General features: G+C 37.5%; 1 protein-coding gene across 1 annotated transcript; it reads right to left on the bottom strand.

Moving 5' to 3' along the window:
* Positions 1–1,129: 1,129 nt before the first annotated feature.
* sncb (synuclein, beta) lies at positions 1,130–16,639 on the bottom strand. Its single transcript, XM_047352610.1, has 6 exons — positions 16,454–16,639; positions 15,357–15,490; positions 10,685–10,714; positions 9,143–9,228; positions 3,924–4,010; positions 1,130–1,946 (listed from the first exon to the last, which is right to left on the bottom strand). The coding sequence occupies exons 2-6, from the start codon at positions 15,475–15,477 to the stop codon at positions 1,917–1,919; spliced, it is 354 nt and encodes a 117-aa protein (XP_047208566.1). The 5' UTR covers positions 15,478–15,490; positions 16,454–16,639; the 3' UTR covers positions 1,130–1,916.
* Between the last annotated feature and the right edge of the window lie 1,945 nt (positions 16,640–18,584).

The raw sequence follows: 18,584 nt of genomic DNA on the forward strand, positions 1-18,584 counted from the left end.
TTACATTCATTAATGTTGTCCAAACAAACTTTGGGTGCCTTTGGTTTTCTTTGGTGGTATTTGACTAAAGGGGGCTGAATATAAATGCATCCAACATTTTTCTTAGTAAAATTTGATAAAATTGTGAAAAACAAATATAACTTACCCTTCTGTTCACAATTATGAGCTACTTTGTTTGGGTCTATGAAATAGAATACCAATACAAAACACTTGTTACAATCAGTCAAACTGCAAAATGTTAGGGGGTATGAATACTTTTGCAAGGCACCAAATGTAAACTTTTGTTTTGACAAAGAATTTAACCTCTGTACCAGTTGTAAAAACATTTAAGAACTTTTATTTTACTAATCAGCGACAGTAAGCAAAAAAACATCTTATAGTAATCCGAGTGACTTTATGTCTATAGGCTCGGATCTCTGTCTGGGATTTTTTTTCTAGTTACCCCATCAGAGAAAACTGGATCCATTTAAAACAACTCCTGCATTAAAACAAGTATTCATGCACAGAGCAATGTGCATTTACCTGTGCTGACAGTTTCTTTGGAGGAGTCTGCCACCTGCTGCACAGCCTCTTGAGCTGCCTGCACTGGAAAGACATCACTGAATCTATCATAGGCTCACCTCAAAGATGGAAAATGTTGCTGTTTAAGACTTTAAATCCCTACACGAGCATATCTGGATTTCACATCTAACAAAATTGTAATCTGTCAAACAAAGATAATCTGCCTGTGTGCTACAATTGTACCTGCAGTGTCTGTGACTCCTTTTGCAGCCGAGTGGCTTGTCCCTTTTAGGCTCTCAAAGGACTTCTTAAACGAGGCCATCGTTCCTTTCTTTGACTCTGTAGCTTCTACAGATCTGTCTGATCCAGGAGAGACAGGGAGACTGTTTAAAAACAACCCCACCCTCCCCAATTTGAGCTCTAAGCCTGCACACTCCAGGCGGATTAACTGAAAAAAAGCCGAATCAGAATGGCAACATTCCGGCCTGGGGGCTCGAGCCTACTCAGCAGATTTTCCACATCCAGCGACCAACCCCCCAGACAGGAGTGAGCAAAAACAAAAAAATGCCCTGAAGCTAAACAATGAAGCAGACAGTCATTTTAAGCATGAAAGAATGCATCAAGTAAATTTGTTTTTTAAACTTTTTATTTACAGAAGATTTTGTTGTCTGGCTTAACACAGAAACCTTTATATTGACAAGACCTGCAATTTAAACCACATGTTGATATGACAACCATTATGTTTCCAAGACGGAATATATTGACTGTAACTTGTTAAAATCTTTAGTACACACAAACACACGCACACACACAAACATGTACACACTGTTGGTTTCTAACAGTGCAGTGGAATGATTTCACAAGTAACTATAAAGATACAATGTAAAAAACTTTTACTTCAAAAAACAAGCTCATCTCCAAAGAATGCCAAAAAAAAAAAAAAAAAAAAAGAAAAACACAAACAGGCATTTCTGACATTTAAGAGGATATTATTGTTCTCATGTCTGCTTGTAACAGGTCATATTTACTCATTCATTGTTATTTTTTCACTCCCAATGTCTCATTGGAAGTTGATGAACATCTATTGCACATTTCTAGATACAGATACGCACGAGTACCAAGTCACAAGTCCTGGCTCTGGTCTCATTTCATTGGGAGGGAATCAAGGAAATGAGACTGAGAGAACAAATTCTACATTTTAATAAATACCTACACCCAACACATTACGTTAATAACATGACATTTACAATATATAATAATAAAAGATTTGTCTTGAAGGAAGAACATTTTTCACTTGCCATTTTTGTTGGATTTTTTGCAACAGAGATATAATTGTAATAGTTTCAGCATTTGTCCTTGTCATTATTAGAAATGTTATTGTGCTGCTGGTTGGATGGTGATTCGGACTTATGAATTTATGCTTCTGGGTCGTAGTCCTGGCTCTCCTGGTGAAAAAGAAGAACAGAAGATGAGTGTGAGAGGTAGGCAGGTCAGACTTGTGCCGTAGAGATGCTCGTAGATTAAGATTCTAACTAGTGGCAGAGTGAAACCAGTCTAGTTAAAAATACACATACATTTAGGAAATGTTGCACCCTGTATATGCATTCAAACCAGGAATTAATACATTTGCTAAAATGTGTACTGCAATTCTGAAGTGGAATATTGTTTTACAGAAAGATATTGTACCGAAGAAGACTTGAAGCCTGTTATTTAGTCCACCAATTTATCAAAGCAGCAGGTAACAAAGAGGTCATTAGCGCTTCTATATATATATATATACATATATATATATATATATTTATTTATTTATTTTTTGATAAGCCCCAATTCCTTCCTACTTTTTCCATGTGCATATTGCACAGAAAGTCAGGAGTCACTGGTGCATGTTGGACTCTGGCAGGCAGGAGCCGGAGGAGGTGTCTGGTAAAATATTTTAGAATCATAGAGCAAAAAAATACATTAAAATATGAAATGTTTTAAAAAAAAAAAGGTAAAAATGTGTAACAATTCTGATACTTTAGGAAGTCAGATATTTTTTATGGGTCAGTGCAGCAGCTGTTTATTTAGTGGATTTTTGCAATGTGTTTAAGGCATATCATCTATATCTGTCTGTTTGGATAAAAATATAACCATATTGTATGAAAACATGCCATTAATGCCTACTGCATTATATATTACACAAAAAAACAAACAACATTTTTTTTTACATGTTTTGTTCAGAATGTCTAATAAAAAGTTTTGTTTTTTATTACTGAATTTTTTCACTATAAATGTCTTATATCAGGCTTGTAAGGTTAACACATATTAATAGAGTAAACTTCTACTTGAATTTATTTATGGACAGAATATATGACAGTTCATTGCCAAGAGTGATGTCACTCTATTATAAATGAACTCCTGCACTCTGGCCAACAGATGGCAGTACAATCCTGCACAAGCTGTAAGGATCAGTTGTGTGTGCTGCTGGTTTTAAGTTAACATAACAAAATGATGATGCACTAAATAGGCTTTTAAGGCTTCTTTCACTGTGCAGACTTCCTATTTAAAGCAGTGCATGGAGACCCTGACTTTACCCACACTGCATGGAAGCAGGGAGCGTCATCGCCACACCCATTGAGACAGAGCTCACACATCACTTGTGTAGCAGAAAATGGGGGAGGGGAAAGTGATGCAGAGGAGTAGGAGAGAGAAGAGATGAAGGAAAGCAAGGATGATACACAGTAATGCTGCTGAAGGAGTCTGTTTTGGATTCAACAAAAAAATAACTATTTTTATTATTATAGTTTATGTTGCTTTACCATATTCCATTTATTTTAATCTTAACTAAAAATCCAGAAAATTGTGGTATATATAATATCCACATAATGTACTTTGTGAGGTATTTATATATTTTTTGAGACTATTTAAAATCTGCTTTCAAAGCCACTGGCTATGCACAGTGTGTATTTCCCCTGACAGTCAAAATCCAAAAATAACCATCTGTGTCGGACTCACATCCTGCCTGTATCTGCACAGAACGATGCACACACATTATTCATTGCTGGTAGGTGGTGCTATAGTCACTGTACTCCATGTATCCTGTGTGATTATTGGCTTGAAAAGTCCTCTGATTTTATTCCCAGGAAAAATGAACAACGGCCTCAGCAAGAGCTTTTCTGAGAGGAACGTAAGTGGAGGGCAAGTGTGGAGTGCTATTGAAATACAATTCAGCTTGAATGTGTAGCCATGCGGAGCTTGTGAATACCGATGTGCCTCCGTCTACTGTAAATGAATGGACTCATCACTGCCTGCAATCCAGTGCTTTACATAACATACAAAAAGCTTTGTGCAGCACAGTCCCCGATTCATATAAGCATTGTGACATGTGATATTAGAAGGAATAGACATGTTGGAGACATACAGGCTTGTGCTGTGCCGATTACCTGCTGGGACTCATCATATGCCTCCCCTTCTGGCTCCAGCATTGCCTCTCCCTGACCTTCCATGGCCTCCTGCCCATACTCCTCAGGCTGCAAAAAAGGTGATAGAGGAATACAGAGAGAGAGAGATGAGGCAAGAAAACATTCACAGAAACAACTAATCATAATGTTTATCTACTTAATATGTAAGTCAGGTTATACCACTTTCAGACTCAGAAAAATCCACTAGAATGTCAGATTGCCTTGGAAAGCCTCAGATTTCTCATCAAACTTGTCCCTAAAATCCAACATGATTGCCTTGTGCCTAAAAAAATATGACAGCTGCATCAATTATCTGTTTTTCAGCATTTCTGTCGATTTGTATTCGGTCAGTCCTAAACATGGCCCTGTGCAACTATGATATATTATCAGTTTGTAATGGTAAAAAGAACTAGCCTGGAAGATGAGCACAGCAATTAGCAAATGCTACTTTTTTCCCTTAACTATGTCGTTCCTAGATCTGAGTTCCGACTTTCAAGAAAAGTGAATGTCGCAATGATAATATCAGGCTGAAGATTAAAAAGAAAACACAATTTTTCAGGGCTGTGTTCATGCCGATACATCGCTTGATATTACAGAACGTGTTATCACGTTTTAATTGGTTAGAGTGTTAGGGTGTTTCCCAATTTGTAGATATTGATTAATTAGCTTTCTTTTATATTAGCTGGAAATGTATCAGTTAATTTATTAGTTCTATGTTCTGCTTAATACTAACATCTAAACTTTTAATTTTACCATGCTAGTATTTGCCTAAAAAGGAAAAAAAAAAACGTAAGCGCAACCAACTTTCTCAACTCTGCTGCTTAACCCACAGATGTATTTTTATTATGCACACGGCACCATTTAAAGGGAAATAAACTAGTTTTCCAATGGTATAAGATATGCTGCCTGGAAGCATTGTTACAGCAAGAAAATAATGGACCAAACACACATTTCCTTTCCTTTTATGTTCAGTTTAGTTCAGTGAGTATTTACAGCAACACAAGGCAGGTTGTTCCCAGAGTGCAAACCTGCTGGTCAGATTTATTTTTTATTTTTTACATTCTTAGACAGGAATAAAGTGTTAGGGCTCAAATTAACAATGTTTATTGTATTCACAGGCATTACTTGTTGGCATAGACCATATAGACTATGTTTCAAAATAATAATGTTAAGTATATATTATAAATAATAATATACTAATAATAATGAGCTTCAAGAGGTAGTCACCTGAAATGGTTTTCACTTCACAGGTGTGCCCTGTCAGGTTTAATAAGTGGGATTTCAAGCCTTATAAATGGGTTTGGGACCATCAGTTGTGTTGTGCAGGAGGTGGATACAGTACACAGCTGATAGTCCTACTAAATACACTGTTAGAATTTGTATCATGGCAAGAAAAAAGCAGCTAAGTAAAGAAAAACGAGCGGACGATAAGTTCATCCGAGTCACCAGCCTCAGAAATCGCAGGTTAACTGCAGCTCAGATTAGAGAACAGGTCAATGCCACACAGAGTTCTAGCAGCAGACACATCTGTAGAACAACTGTTAAGAGGAGACTGTGTGAATCAGGCCTTCATGGTAAAATAGCTGCTAGGAAACCACTGCTGAGGACAGGCAACAAGCAGAAGAGACTTGTTTGGGCTAAAGAACACAAGGAATGGACATTAGACCAGTGGAAATCTGTGCTTTGGTCTGATGAGTCCAAGTTTGAGATCTTTGGTTCCAACCACCGTGTCTTTGTGCGGCGCAGAAGAGGTGAACAGATGGACTCTACATGCCTGGTTCCCACCGTGAAGCATGGAGGAGGAGGTGTGATGGTGTGGGGGTGCTTTGCTGGTGATACTGTTGGGGATTTATTCAAAATTGAAGACATACTGAACCAGCATGGCTACCACAGCATCTTGCAGCGGCATGCTATTCCATCCGGGTTGCGTTTAGTTGGACCATCATTTATTTTTCAACAGGACAATGACCCCAAACACACCTCCAGGCTGTGTAAGGGCTATTTGACCAAGAAGGAGAGTGATGGGGTGCTGCGCCAGATGACCTGACCTCCACAGTCACCGGACCTGAACCCAATCGAGATGGTTTGGGGTGAGCTGGACCACAGAGTGAACGCAAAAGAGCCAACATGTGCTAAGCATCTCTGGGAACTCCTTCAAGACTGTTGGAAAACCATTTCAGGTGACTACCTCTTGAAGCTCATCAACAGAATGCCAAGAGTGTGTGGAGCAGTAATCAAAGCAATAGGTGGCTACTTTGAAGAACCTAGAATATAAGACATATTTTTAGTTGTTTCACACTTTTTTGTTCAGTATATAATTCCACATGTGTTAATTCATAGTTTTAAGTTCTTTGAATTGAGAGGACAGCCCTCAATTTTTGACCCACCTGCTCCTGCTAGCCCTGAAAACAAAGCTAGTGGGTCACGCGTCATTTATTTTTAAACCCAGTACTAATCAAGTCAATTAGGCCACGGAGGAAGAACAGGCTATAATCCTGTGTGCTGTGGCCAGATAGTGTCTTTGCTGTAAGTCCACCAAGGAGATTAACATGGCCTTAGAGGATGCACCATGGGATACAACCACAAAGATGCACCTAATCAGATGGATCAGTGAATGAGAAAAAAAATCAATGAGTAAGGTCTAATTGGTCACATGCATTTAGGTAAAACTCAATCACCGGAGAAACATTTTGTTTAGACTGTCACACAGATTTACATATAAATATATTTAATAAGTTTTTTTCATGTCCTCAAGGTATAAATGCTTTATTAAAAGAAAGTGTGCCACACAAAATTCTACTTGCATTTTTAAAATAATACAACCAGCCAGGTCCCTCACTCCGTTGAAACACCTAAAGCAAGGACTTCTCAAGACCTTTTCAGGTGTCCGTAAGCCAGCAGGACATTAGTAGGATATCCTCAGATCAGCAAATCTCAAAAATGGATTAGATCACATTGAGATAAGAGGTACTTTGAACTTATTCATCTCTTCTTACTCTTTGCTCTGTGCCTCAAAACATTTCTGAAGTTTTTTTACAGTGTAAAAATTTTTGTTAATTTGATATAAAGCAAAAAGATACATTGTGAATATTTTATTTTGGGCTATGGTAGACATCAGTTCCATTACAGGGGGTTAGGGTTTTAGCTACACATATAAATTATTTTATAATTAACAGAACCCCTGGCCTTTTCCTCCAGTGTGAAAACATTTCATTAAATTTGTGCTATACAGCAGTGGTGGAGAGGCCAGTGAACAGTTCCAACATTCTTCCCCACGTGTACGTCACCTTTCAAAGCGTAGACTACTCAAAACCTTTTAAGGTGTCCATAAGCTAGCAAGATATTATCAGGAAACCTTTTAAGATAAGTTAGTTAGCAAATCCCTACGACAAGTATAGCTTACTCCCTTTTCCTGGACCAAAACACAAGCTCTAATAGAGATGCTCAGACTTAGTTGATGCAATAAGGCATTTATTCTGGAACTTATTTAGTTTCAAAGTCCCAACTTAGTGGTTTTAATGTTTTGACTGATCAGCGTTTCAGTGCAGGTGAAATGTTAAATACAGTGTAATAGTCTGCTGTTTTATCACTTATATTGAGCCACTGAGTAGGCAATTAGAACAAGCTGTCAGATTTATTATCTCAGCGAAACAGTGGAGAAAGTCCAGCTTTGTGGGATCAGTGCTACAGAGAAGGATAAAGAACACTGACTGTTTCACAGACCATCTCAACGGCTAGACAAAATCTAACTTTAATAACAGTGCAAGACCTGTTTATATCAGATGTAGAATCCACACAGGATTACATGGTAAATACAAAATATATTTGACTCAAATTTCAAAACTTACCTGGAATTAAAATTGTTGTTTCTGTTGTGCATTAAATGTGCTTGTGGAAATCTAGATTTCCTAAAAAATAAATAAGTAAACACCAAATGGAAGAAAGCTAATGTTCCCACTACTGTGTATTTGCCTAGCATAAAATATGCAGCCTGCAGTAAGTAACCCACCAGATTTCCTTTCTGGACATGTGACACTGTAGGATACAGATTTTCACTTTCTGCTAACCCAGGCTACAGCAGCTTTTTTAGATGTTACCAAAATGGGTATCATAAATCTGAAATGCCTTACATACTGCATATAATGTATGTGTCACTGTTACAGAATCTACACCAGTGTTTCTCAAAGATCACAGGAATGACCAGATATTGACAATATTTACTTTCGTGCTACACTATGCAGACACTCTGTCTCTACAGATAAAGATTCCTGCACCTCTGCATGGTGAGTGGATTTAAGTGACAAAAGTCCAAAGCACATTTTGAGTAATTCAGGTAATAATTATTTCACCTCTATGGTCAATTATAAAGCATTGAGCAGGCATCCTCAGATGGTCAGTTGACACTTAAAAATTTAATAAAAGATTAGATGGTGACATGGGAAAATTAACTTACCAAGTCCTGCAAGAGTTGATCACAGTAAATTCTACACCCTTCTTCCCATTATACATGCAATATACAAAACGGGGTCACATAAAAAGTTTAAAGGTACTACAAGACTTGATCCTTAAAATGTGCTTCATTTCCTCAGACTTAGACATGTGTAACATGCATTATTCCATAATTCAACATAAGTAAAAAAAAAAAAAAAAAAAAAAGCAAACAGTGTGACAGCAGTTTAAGACAGAGCAGCTTATGATGGAGATCATACATGATGAGTTATACACTATAATGGAAAGTCTGACTTGTGTCTTACTGTCTTTTTAAGACACGTGTTTAATGTGCTAAACTTCGTGCCTCAGCTTTCTTATTCATTACTCATAGATATTACAAAGTTTTATGTTATCCTTTGAGTTCCTCATACCTTTTTCTTTATTGTGTTGTCATGTCTAGTCTAGCAACAGGTCTACTTCTGTTTTTAGATGAAGATTTAACAAACTCCTTTTTTTTGTGAAATTAAACTTTCTTTTCACACCTGCCTGCCCCAAGAAACGTGTTTGTGCTTAGATTCTCTTTAACCCATAGACAAACCAAAAGAAATAAACAATTCCAAACATTTTAGACTTTGGATCCAGGTTAGCATGATCATTGGTGATCACAGAAATTCAACAAAATCTTGGGGAATAATTCAATAACTTATATGACATCAGTGAGATTTTAGATAAATCTTCCACCCTTTTCTGCAGTGATGAGCTATACTTACATTCATGTCAGTTGGGAATTCGTCTTTCTTTACCAGACCAGTGGCAGCGACGATGTTCCCGACAGCTCCGGTGGTCTTCTCAGCCACTGCAGACACATATGCACACAAACATTTAGACAGTGTAACACTATCCCTACAGACCCTACAGACACATTAAAAGCAAAATGAAGTCTCCTTGTGTTTTGTTATTGATTATTGACTGTAATGCCTGCTTACACATGACCTCCAAAAGCCCTTTCCTTTAGTGAATTAGCTATTTACTGATCTCAGTTTTGCTACAATAATAAAATGATAGATTCTTAGTGGAAGAATACCACTATTATTATTAAAGGTAAGCAGATCATCTGGAGTCTTCTGATTTTATATTTGGGCACCGATCAACAACAAAAAATCCAGTCTTTTTTCCAGTCAGTGAACGCATCACACCGTTATTATGTAGTGCTGACAACACTCTTTAGTGTAGAAGTTGTAACTGAGGGAGCAAGACTTAGCATACTTAGCAAGAGCTATTTTCTATATTACAGGGGTGTTATAAAATTAGATCAGGGGATCAAGAAAATGCTTCTGGAAAGCAAATCGTATTTTCTACATTAGCATGTTGACTCCCGCTACTTTTTAACAGTGGGTGAGGCTTCAGCAGAGAACAGAAGCTGAACATGTTACTACAGAACTGCTCTGTTTTATCAATTCAAAAAGACCCATTTAATCTCCTATGAAACATTCTGAACTAGGAAATATTGGCAATCTTTTAGAAATCTCACAGTTAAGATAAGGGGCTACTTATTTTACAGGGAATACACTCAAAGACAGTTGCAGTTAGTAATGCTAACCACGCTAATTATACTAAATGCAAATATACGCTGCTAAAAACAATTTGAGGTGCAGACTCTGCAATCATTTTGCCTTTTTTGCTGAATTGAAAATTAAATCCTGTTTAACTGCAGAGCTGTGTAATGACTGCTCTATTTTACTCACACTGTGATGCTACCTCTATCTCTAATACAAACAATTTATGAATGTTCACAGAAAGACTGATCCTTTATTGTTTCGTGGAATGACTGAATGATTTATCAGCTTAACACATAACAATAAATGAGAGCTTTTTTCCCAAAAATATTAGGTTGGGCACAGCTGCTTTCTATTTTGAATGGATTTTGTAAAAAACGATGACCATTCTGTGACATGGCTCACATGTACATTTTAAAGTAGGCAAAAAATAGATTAAATTTACAAAGCTTTAATCAGTCATGTAAAAAGGGAAAAGAAATATAGTGTAATTATTTGTAACTGAGTTTTGTTGACACCACTGTCACATAACCTGATGAATTTTACTGTGTTTGTATATTTTCAGCACCTCTATATCCTTTAACTGCTTTTTGGAAAGTCATTGTTTCATTATACTACAGATGTTTCATTATTAAGCCTAAATAAAATCTGTCATGGCAGGACAGAGCTTCACAAACTTGAGGATCAGAAACTGTCCACAAAAACTCTTGTCTGTGCATCTCAAATTAACATGTTACTGGCAGACTGAAAACTCACCTGTGCCCACGCTGTCTTTGGCCTTGCTACCTGAATTAAGTGAAAAAACAAGGAAATTAGTTTGAAAGTAGACTGGATTTCTTTAGTATATAATGACACATTTTACTGTTAGTGTCTTCATAAAATCAGAAACTTTACACTTTCTTTAGAGACACAAGAATTCATTTTCGTTTCAGCAGACTGAAGCAAACCTTGAGTCAGCTAGTAATTGCAGAAAGTTGACATGACAAACAGCCCGACTAATTGAACATTTTCAGCCATTCCTTCAGAGCTTCTTTCATGATAATCATAACAGGTAATTATCCTGATTACATCATGAAATTAAGTAAAATAGTGTCCTGTCTTATCTATGATTTACTGACCGCAGGAAATAAATCAGAAACATTAACCTTTTAGGTTTCTCAGTAGTTGTGTTGGGAGAAGTTATAAAACTTTATAGCCAGTATACATTACAACAAAGCCATTGTGTCAGCGGTGTCAAACTCCAGTCCTCAAGGGCCTCTGTCCTGTAGCTTTTAGATGTGTGGATGGTCCAGCACACCCAAATCAAATTGACTAAATTCCTCCTCAGTATGCAGTCAAGTTCTCCAGAGTTCTGCTAATTACCTAATTATTTGATTCAGGTGTGTTGAAGTAGAGGCGCATCTAACAGTAGCAGGACACTGGCCCTTGAGGACTGGAGTTTGACACCTGTGATTTAAACACAGTGCAGCAAGTGCTATACAATGTCCAGAGTGGTGCAAATATACCACAGATGATCAAGATGACACTGACATACATGTAAATACAGGTAAAATACAGAATTATATGAAACAATCTTAAACAAAATATTCTGTTTAATATTTATATGTAATAAACCATATTTGTAGATATTAAAATACAAATTTGTGACTCTTTCGTTTTGGCTTTCCAACTTTTAAAGTGTTACCTGCCAACAGAACTAAATAAAAGGCCAAATAAAAGACTAAATAAAAGGCTAAATATGGTGTTGCATATTCAAACTGAAACAAAAACAAAACAAAAAGAGCTTGGAAAATGGCCATAAAAGTTTGAATGACGCATTTCTAGAAATATTTGCTTTTCACAAAATCCCAATTGTCACAAGCAATGGCTTCTCTAAAAACTTCAAAATAATTGTATCTAAAGCATCTTTTAATTAAAGAATTTTAAGAAGTAACCCAAGACTTCCTGATGTACAGATAAGATGCGGCATAGAAGCCCATTTCTCTCAGCCACTTTTCAAATTAGTAAATAGCTACAAAAACCCACAAAAACTAGTTGCCTAAGCTTATTAATGTCTACAACAAGAAAAAGTTAACTGTCTTCGAAACAACTGGAAATCTGCATGGCAGGACAAGGACCCAAGTTTATCTTACCCTAAAAGCTAACCAATGGAAGATTGCCGCTAATTCTTTGAGTGTGAGATTATGTTACTGCAATAAGATTTATTTATTTTAAGGGTTTTTACACATCTTTACCAGGGTTTTCAATAAATCTGGAAGACGCTGTATTTTACCATATGATTTTAAGCCAAAAAGTATAAATATTACTATTAATATTTTTGCAAAGAGATGAATTGCCAGAGATTGATGTTACAGCAATGATTCAGGGAACTAAGACGGTTAAAATATACTCGTACTTGTACGTGAATCTATAAATTTGCCTGTTTAGTGCAACATTGAATCGGATTCTGTGTCCTCCTTGCCTCTCACATTCTGCTCAGCTGGATGGGTGGTTTCCATCAGCACCAGCAGCTGCCACAAGGAAGGTCTCAGATGAATCAAATCAGCATTATTCCTCCTTCAAGAGAAGCCGTCAAGCAAACATATGAGCGGTTTTCCAGGGCACCACCGTGCCCAACAAGCAGCAACAAAGAAAAAACATAACTATCTTTTTTTCTCACTTTGCAGCGTGGGCACAATGGAAATGAGACCGCACATGTTTTGACTGCAGCCTGACATATTTGAGAGTCCTGTTCAATGACAGGGACACTGTGCTGGTTTGTAAGATGCCATCTATATGCTGAGACATCTGACAACTTCGGCAAAAAATAGGCAAAAAAATGCTGCTGCAGAATTAACTGTACAAGCTGTTTTGGGGCGACAAGCCCCAAACTCACCATGGGTCCCTGAACGAAAATAATTCGCACCTTGGCTCTCGTTCTCTGAGAGATACAGACAGCCTGCACTGTATTGGCCAGACATTAGGCTATTTTTAGCTGCAAAAATCTCTAGCACCTCACACCTCTTGAACTTTTTGATCTTTTGTCACATTACCACAAACTTCAATTAACTTTATTGGGATTTCATGTCACACACCAACACCACATAGTACATAGCTTTGAAATAGAAGTAAAATACATGGTAAATATCTGGTTACAGCTGCAAATGTTTTTGGCTATATCTCTTCCAGCTTTGTATTTCTTCATTTTTTTTTACTTTGTATTTCTAAAGACTGACATTTTTGTCCATTATTCTTAAAGCTCATTCAAATTGGATAGAAAATGTCTGTGAACGTAACTTTCCAAGTCTCGTCACACATTCTCATTTGAATTTAGGTATATACTTTGAGTGGACCAGTTTAACACATGATTGTGCTTTGATCTACTCAAGTCTTCTAATGATGCCTTTTTTTCAAGATTTGTGAATTTTCAACTAATACTTATCATGAAAGAAAGAAGGAGGTTCTAAATACCAGCGGGTGAGATTCCTTCGTAGGATGCTTGGGCTCAGTCTTAGAGATCGGGTCAGGATCGGTCATCTGGGGAAGGCTCAGAGTAGAGCCGCTGTTCCTCCACATTGAAAGGAGTCAGTCAAGTTAGTTCAGGCAATAGGATCAGGATGCCTACTGGGCGCCTCTTTTTTGAGGTCTATCGGGCATGTCCCAATGGGAGGAAAAACTGGAGCAACCCAGAACTTACTGAAGGGACTATATAGATCTTCTGACAAAGGAATGCCCTGGTAACCCCCAGAATGAGAAGGAGAGTGTCTCTGAAGAGGGGGATGTCTGAGTTTCCATCCTGGACCTTATCATTCATAAGCAGTAGATCATGGATGGATATGATGCTCTTCCAGGATTACCCTGGACCTCTGGCTGCTTCTTTTACAAATACCCTACTTGTCTTTTCTGTCAGTTTGGGTGGATGGCCATGTGATAATCAGTTTCAATTGTGCCATGCTCTTTTCTTTCAGATAATTGATTGATTAATGACCCACAAGATTGGTAAAGCTTGAAAAATTGTTTTACAAGCTAACTCAGCTTTAAACTTTTCCTCAACCTTCTACCTGACATGTCTGCTGTGTTCCTTCATCTTCATGATGCTGTTTGTTCTCTAACTGAGAGGTTAGAGAGCTTTTCTTTATTATTTTCCTTTTAACCAGTGATTATGTACAGCTTTGTGTTGTCTGTCAAATAAAATCCCAATATAATATGCTGACGTCTGTGGTTATAATGTGACAAAATGTGAAAAAGTTTCAGAAAGATTAATTGTTTTGAAGAAATAAAGTATTGCACACTCAAGAGTTGAAACAGGTCACTAATTATTACTGTATTTAGTTTTTGTTTCCTCTATAATGTCATGATTTAAATAAAACTGTAAACTGTAAATCTTTGGATTCAAAAGTGGTGGAATGAAACAATGAAACACAAAAAAACAAATCTTAAAAATAAATGGAGCATGCAGTTACCATATATTTCTATATAAAAACATTAAACCAGTGTTTACAAGTTAAGTTGTGACACTAAGTGCATAAGTGAAATTATGTACCGCAACAGAGATTATGAAAGTCATAATAAGAGTTGTTTTTTTCTTAATGTCAGTTTATAACACAATCAAACATATTTAACATATACTTGTTTACAATTTTTGAATAAATTACACTTTAGCTACATATTTGCGAGTTACAATGCAAAAAGAGAGATGCACACATTGGGGCAAATACCAGCGAGAATGTCCAGGGTGGAAAACAGCCTACGCTAGAAAGGAAGAAAATATACACGTTTAGTCTGTTTTAGCCTGTTTGACCCAGGCCCAACCTTTTACATTCTGCTGCTGTGCAGTGTCCAGAGCTCCCCCTAGATACCTACTCCACCACCCTTGTTTCCATCACCTGCTTGTAACATATACTAAAATGATGCAACAAAAAAACTAAAACCACTCCTAAACCTGATGAATTATTTACTACTATGGCACCACTAAAATTTATAGTGAGTGCTGGGTTGCTGCGTTTGATTTGATATGAAACAGCAATATATTCAAACGTATTCTTGTTCATGGAAATTACTTAAAGATATTGATCAGGTGATTCATCATATTTCTGTTATAAGCAATATGATAAATTACCACATTTGATTAGGAATTAGCCCCAAAAAGCTGCGGTACTGTTCTTCAACTGGAATATGAATTTGACCGGATATTAAAACCATGTATTGTTCTTTCTCGTCATTTTTTGTGCATGAAGTAGGATATGCAACTGGCCAGTAAGAGAAGTTCCTTTATATTTCACACATTTGTTTTTAGAAAATATGCAAGATGAGTTGAAGTGCAATGACATATCTTTCTTGCCTAGGTTGCTCTTCTTGCATGCAGAAGGAAATAGATTCTAAGTCTCCAAGGGCTTTTACATGATTTGCATGAAAATAACCAGAAAACAGGAATCTATGAGCACCTTACCTACAAACATAACTCCTTCCTTGGTCTTTTCCGCCGCCACTGCAACTCCTTCCTTGGTCTTCTCTGCGGCCACTGCCATCCCCTCTTTTGCTTTAGACAAACCCTTCATAAACACATCCATCTTGGCCGAGCTACTGTGGATAGATGGACCATATGAGCAGTCAGCGACAATAATAGACTGGCTTCAGCTTTGCATACTTGCATTTGAATCCCTAATAATTATACTTTGCATTGGATTGCTTGGGTAATTATATGCAGTTACGTTTTATAAAGCCTTGATGTATTTTAGTGGAACACTAGTTGAAGCAGGTGAAAAAGGCAGCACCGCCTCTTGTGGTAGATCGTGACGGCTGCAGTTCAGCCAACAGCCAGTGGTAAAAACCTCTTTGCTCACTCATGCATTCGTCCTCCTTTTTTTAAATCATGTCAGTGCATGAAATATTTAAAGGGAAAAATATATTTGAATGAAATGACCAATCATGGATGCGCTCATTAATTATTGCTCGAATGAAATGTTACTCTAAGTGGCGTTGAGATGACAGGACCGCACCTGGCCTTTTTCACATAAAGGAGCTACATATTATACTATAAAACATTATATTAGAGGGTTGAATTAATTTTATATTTTAAGAGCCACGTTGCTGGGCGAAGGGAAGCGCGATGAAGGCATCAAGCATTTTTATGAGGACATAGGAAACAACCTACTATTATATGAAAACAGCCTAAAGCTGCAGATTAACAGCTTGGAGTGATATTAGGCGCCAATCCTTCAGAGGCTCGTCCTGCATGGTGCAGGTCAAGTGTTCTTCATCTAGCACCTGCAGCCTAATTATATGAATGAAGTTACACCATCTGAACCGAGCATCACGTCTACATTTGCCCTTACACATATGCGCCTTTTCCATTATGTTCCGAATTCATCACGGTTTGAACATTTACATACGTGCAATTTACCAGCTTTAGGTTGCTTAATGCACGGTGCAAACCAGTGCCTTACAAACTACGACGACGCTTCCAGGCATGGCCATCAAATGGTGACCTCTATACGCCTAACGTCAACATGAACGATGAGATGTCACATGTAAACCCATCCTTACCTCTTTACAGACAGCCTTCGACGTGTCCCCTTATGATCCGGTCGCAGCCTCACGTCAAACTATCGTCTGAATCGGAGATATCGTTTGATGATCTCTAGGTGGGCCTTCCTCGGGCAGATCTCTAAACAGCGACGGCCCCCTTTACAGCGCGGCTCAGAATTTCACGTATGCCCCCACTCCTCCTCCTCTTCCTCGCCTCCTCACGCTCGGTCCTCCTCCACTCCCTCCCCTCCCGTTCAGGCTCTTCTCTCCACCCTCACCGGCTCCTTTCTCTATCGATCAGTCCAGATATTACTGCAAGGGAAATCAATTTAACAAAGCCTGTCTCATCGTCTTTTTTTTTTTACCCTTCTCATTCGTAGTAGATCAGTTCACTGTGAAGGAGCAAATTAGCATCCTTTTTTTTCCAGTGTTTTCTAGATTCGGTAAAAACTTTACATTACAGGACAGGCTTACCAATGCACTAGTTGTAAAGATATTTCATAGTTTGAAAGTTATGTTAACAGAATCATAATTTAAAACCCACTGAATAACTTCTGCTTCTACTATGGAAAAAATAAATAAATACACTGTTGCCTATTAGCTTCATATTTGAACAAGAGAATGATGGACTATTCTGTCTGATCATGTTCATCCCTATGTGATCTTCTTGATAGAATGGGTTAGGCTAAAATATTTACTTTACTAAATATTGAAAACAGGTTTAATATATGCACTTTAATCCGACTGCTATTTGGTTAGTACATAATTTGATTTGACTTATGTGACTTTCAAACGCAAAACACAGTCTACCATTTAGGGATTTTTATTTATTGTTATCTCACTATAGGGTTTTGGAAAAGAAGTTGTAATGCAATTATGCAGGGTGATACAAAAAATGTCTCTTTTCTTTGGTGTTTGTTTGTATTCAATTTATCAAGAATGTGGCAGCATTTGAATTGATCAATGTTTTTTCAAAATATCCAATATAAAATAATTCCAATTTCTTAATTTATCTATTTCAAATTATATATTTAAAAAATACAAGTGTACCATGTCTAAAAATGCAAATTCAGCTCAATGGACCACGGATTTAATGCTTTTACTGTATAGAATAATTTCATTTGGCTTGTGTCTGAACATTTCATGTAACTAACTGTAACTGTTTGCAATAAATCTGCACAAGTCAATGACAGTTCCAGCGCATGTGAACATAGGTTCAAGCATTTAAAACGACGCACAATGTGGGAACACCGAAGAGAGCTCATGTTGTGGTGGCTGTTGGGCAATAGTTGTACCAGAAAGTAGGATCTTCAATTAAATGTTGCTCAGGTCAACCAGTCAACCTTCGACCTGGCCTGCTTGATGTTTGAAACAGGGGGAACATAATCTCTTAAACACGGAGCACATCACTTGAAATGAAACGTGTCATGCAAGCACATCTGGTACAACGACGGGCATCATTCAACGAGGTCCTAGTGAAGAACATTATACAAATGTGACATTAAAAAGCATAGAGTTTCAAATAAGTCAGTTCCCATTACATGTGTCAGTCCTGCTGATTGCTGACGTACCTTGAGGAATAAAAGTTAACTCCCCCCCATCACGTATGTCCCCCTTTTCTTTTTTTAAACCCCAAATCTCTCACGTACGCGGAGTGACGAAGAAATTAAATCCTGCCTCTTTTCCCCCAGTGGCGCCCTCCCAGTTTGAGGAAATCCCAGACATGAGTGGGCAATCTGTAGTTTCATCCAGTTGCGTGGATCTGACCAAAATGTGCCACGTTCTGTTACAAGGTGACCTAGAAAGATAAGAAGATGGATATAAAATGTAGAGATTTTATGTTTGAAGCCATGCAGCCACAGAATCGCGAGATTACGATACAGAATTGATTTAGAGTTTAACTATCCTCCTTGATAATCTCAGCGACAGGAGATTTCAGTCTGACTCGGTGAGCTTTTCATGGTGCTGAAATGAGTCGATGTTCATGGTGCTGATCCGCCGAGGAATGCATGAAGGGCAAGATACAAAAAAACAAACACACTGACCCCTGTATTTTCATCAACATTTAATTTAAATAAACCTTGATTAATGGTAATTAATATTTAATCAACTTGTATTTTACATTTATTTGCAACCAAAAGGCATTAAA

The sequence above is a fragment of the Girardinichthys multiradiatus genome, chromosome 23 (genome assembly GCF_021462225.1).
Source record: "Girardinichthys multiradiatus isolate DD_20200921_A chromosome 23, DD_fGirMul_XY1, whole genome shotgun sequence".
NCBI classification, from domain to species: domain Eukaryota; kingdom Metazoa; phylum Chordata; class Actinopteri; order Cyprinodontiformes; family Goodeidae; genus Girardinichthys; species Girardinichthys multiradiatus.

Excerpts from the sequence above, each read along its gene's own strand:
- sncb (XM_047352610.1), bottom strand. The coding sequence starts at position 15,477 with ATGGATGTGTTTATGAAGGGTTTGTCTAAAGCAAAAGAGGGGATGGCA. Across the intron at positions 9,229-10,684 it reads CAAAGACAGCGTGGGCACAG|TGGCTGAGAAGACCACCGGA; the intron begins GTGAGTTTTCAG and ends ATGTGTCTGCAG. Across the intron at positions 1,947-3,923 it reads CATATGATGAGTCCCAGCAG|GAGAGCCAGGACTACGACCC; the intron begins GTAATCGGCACA and ends CTTTTTCACCAG.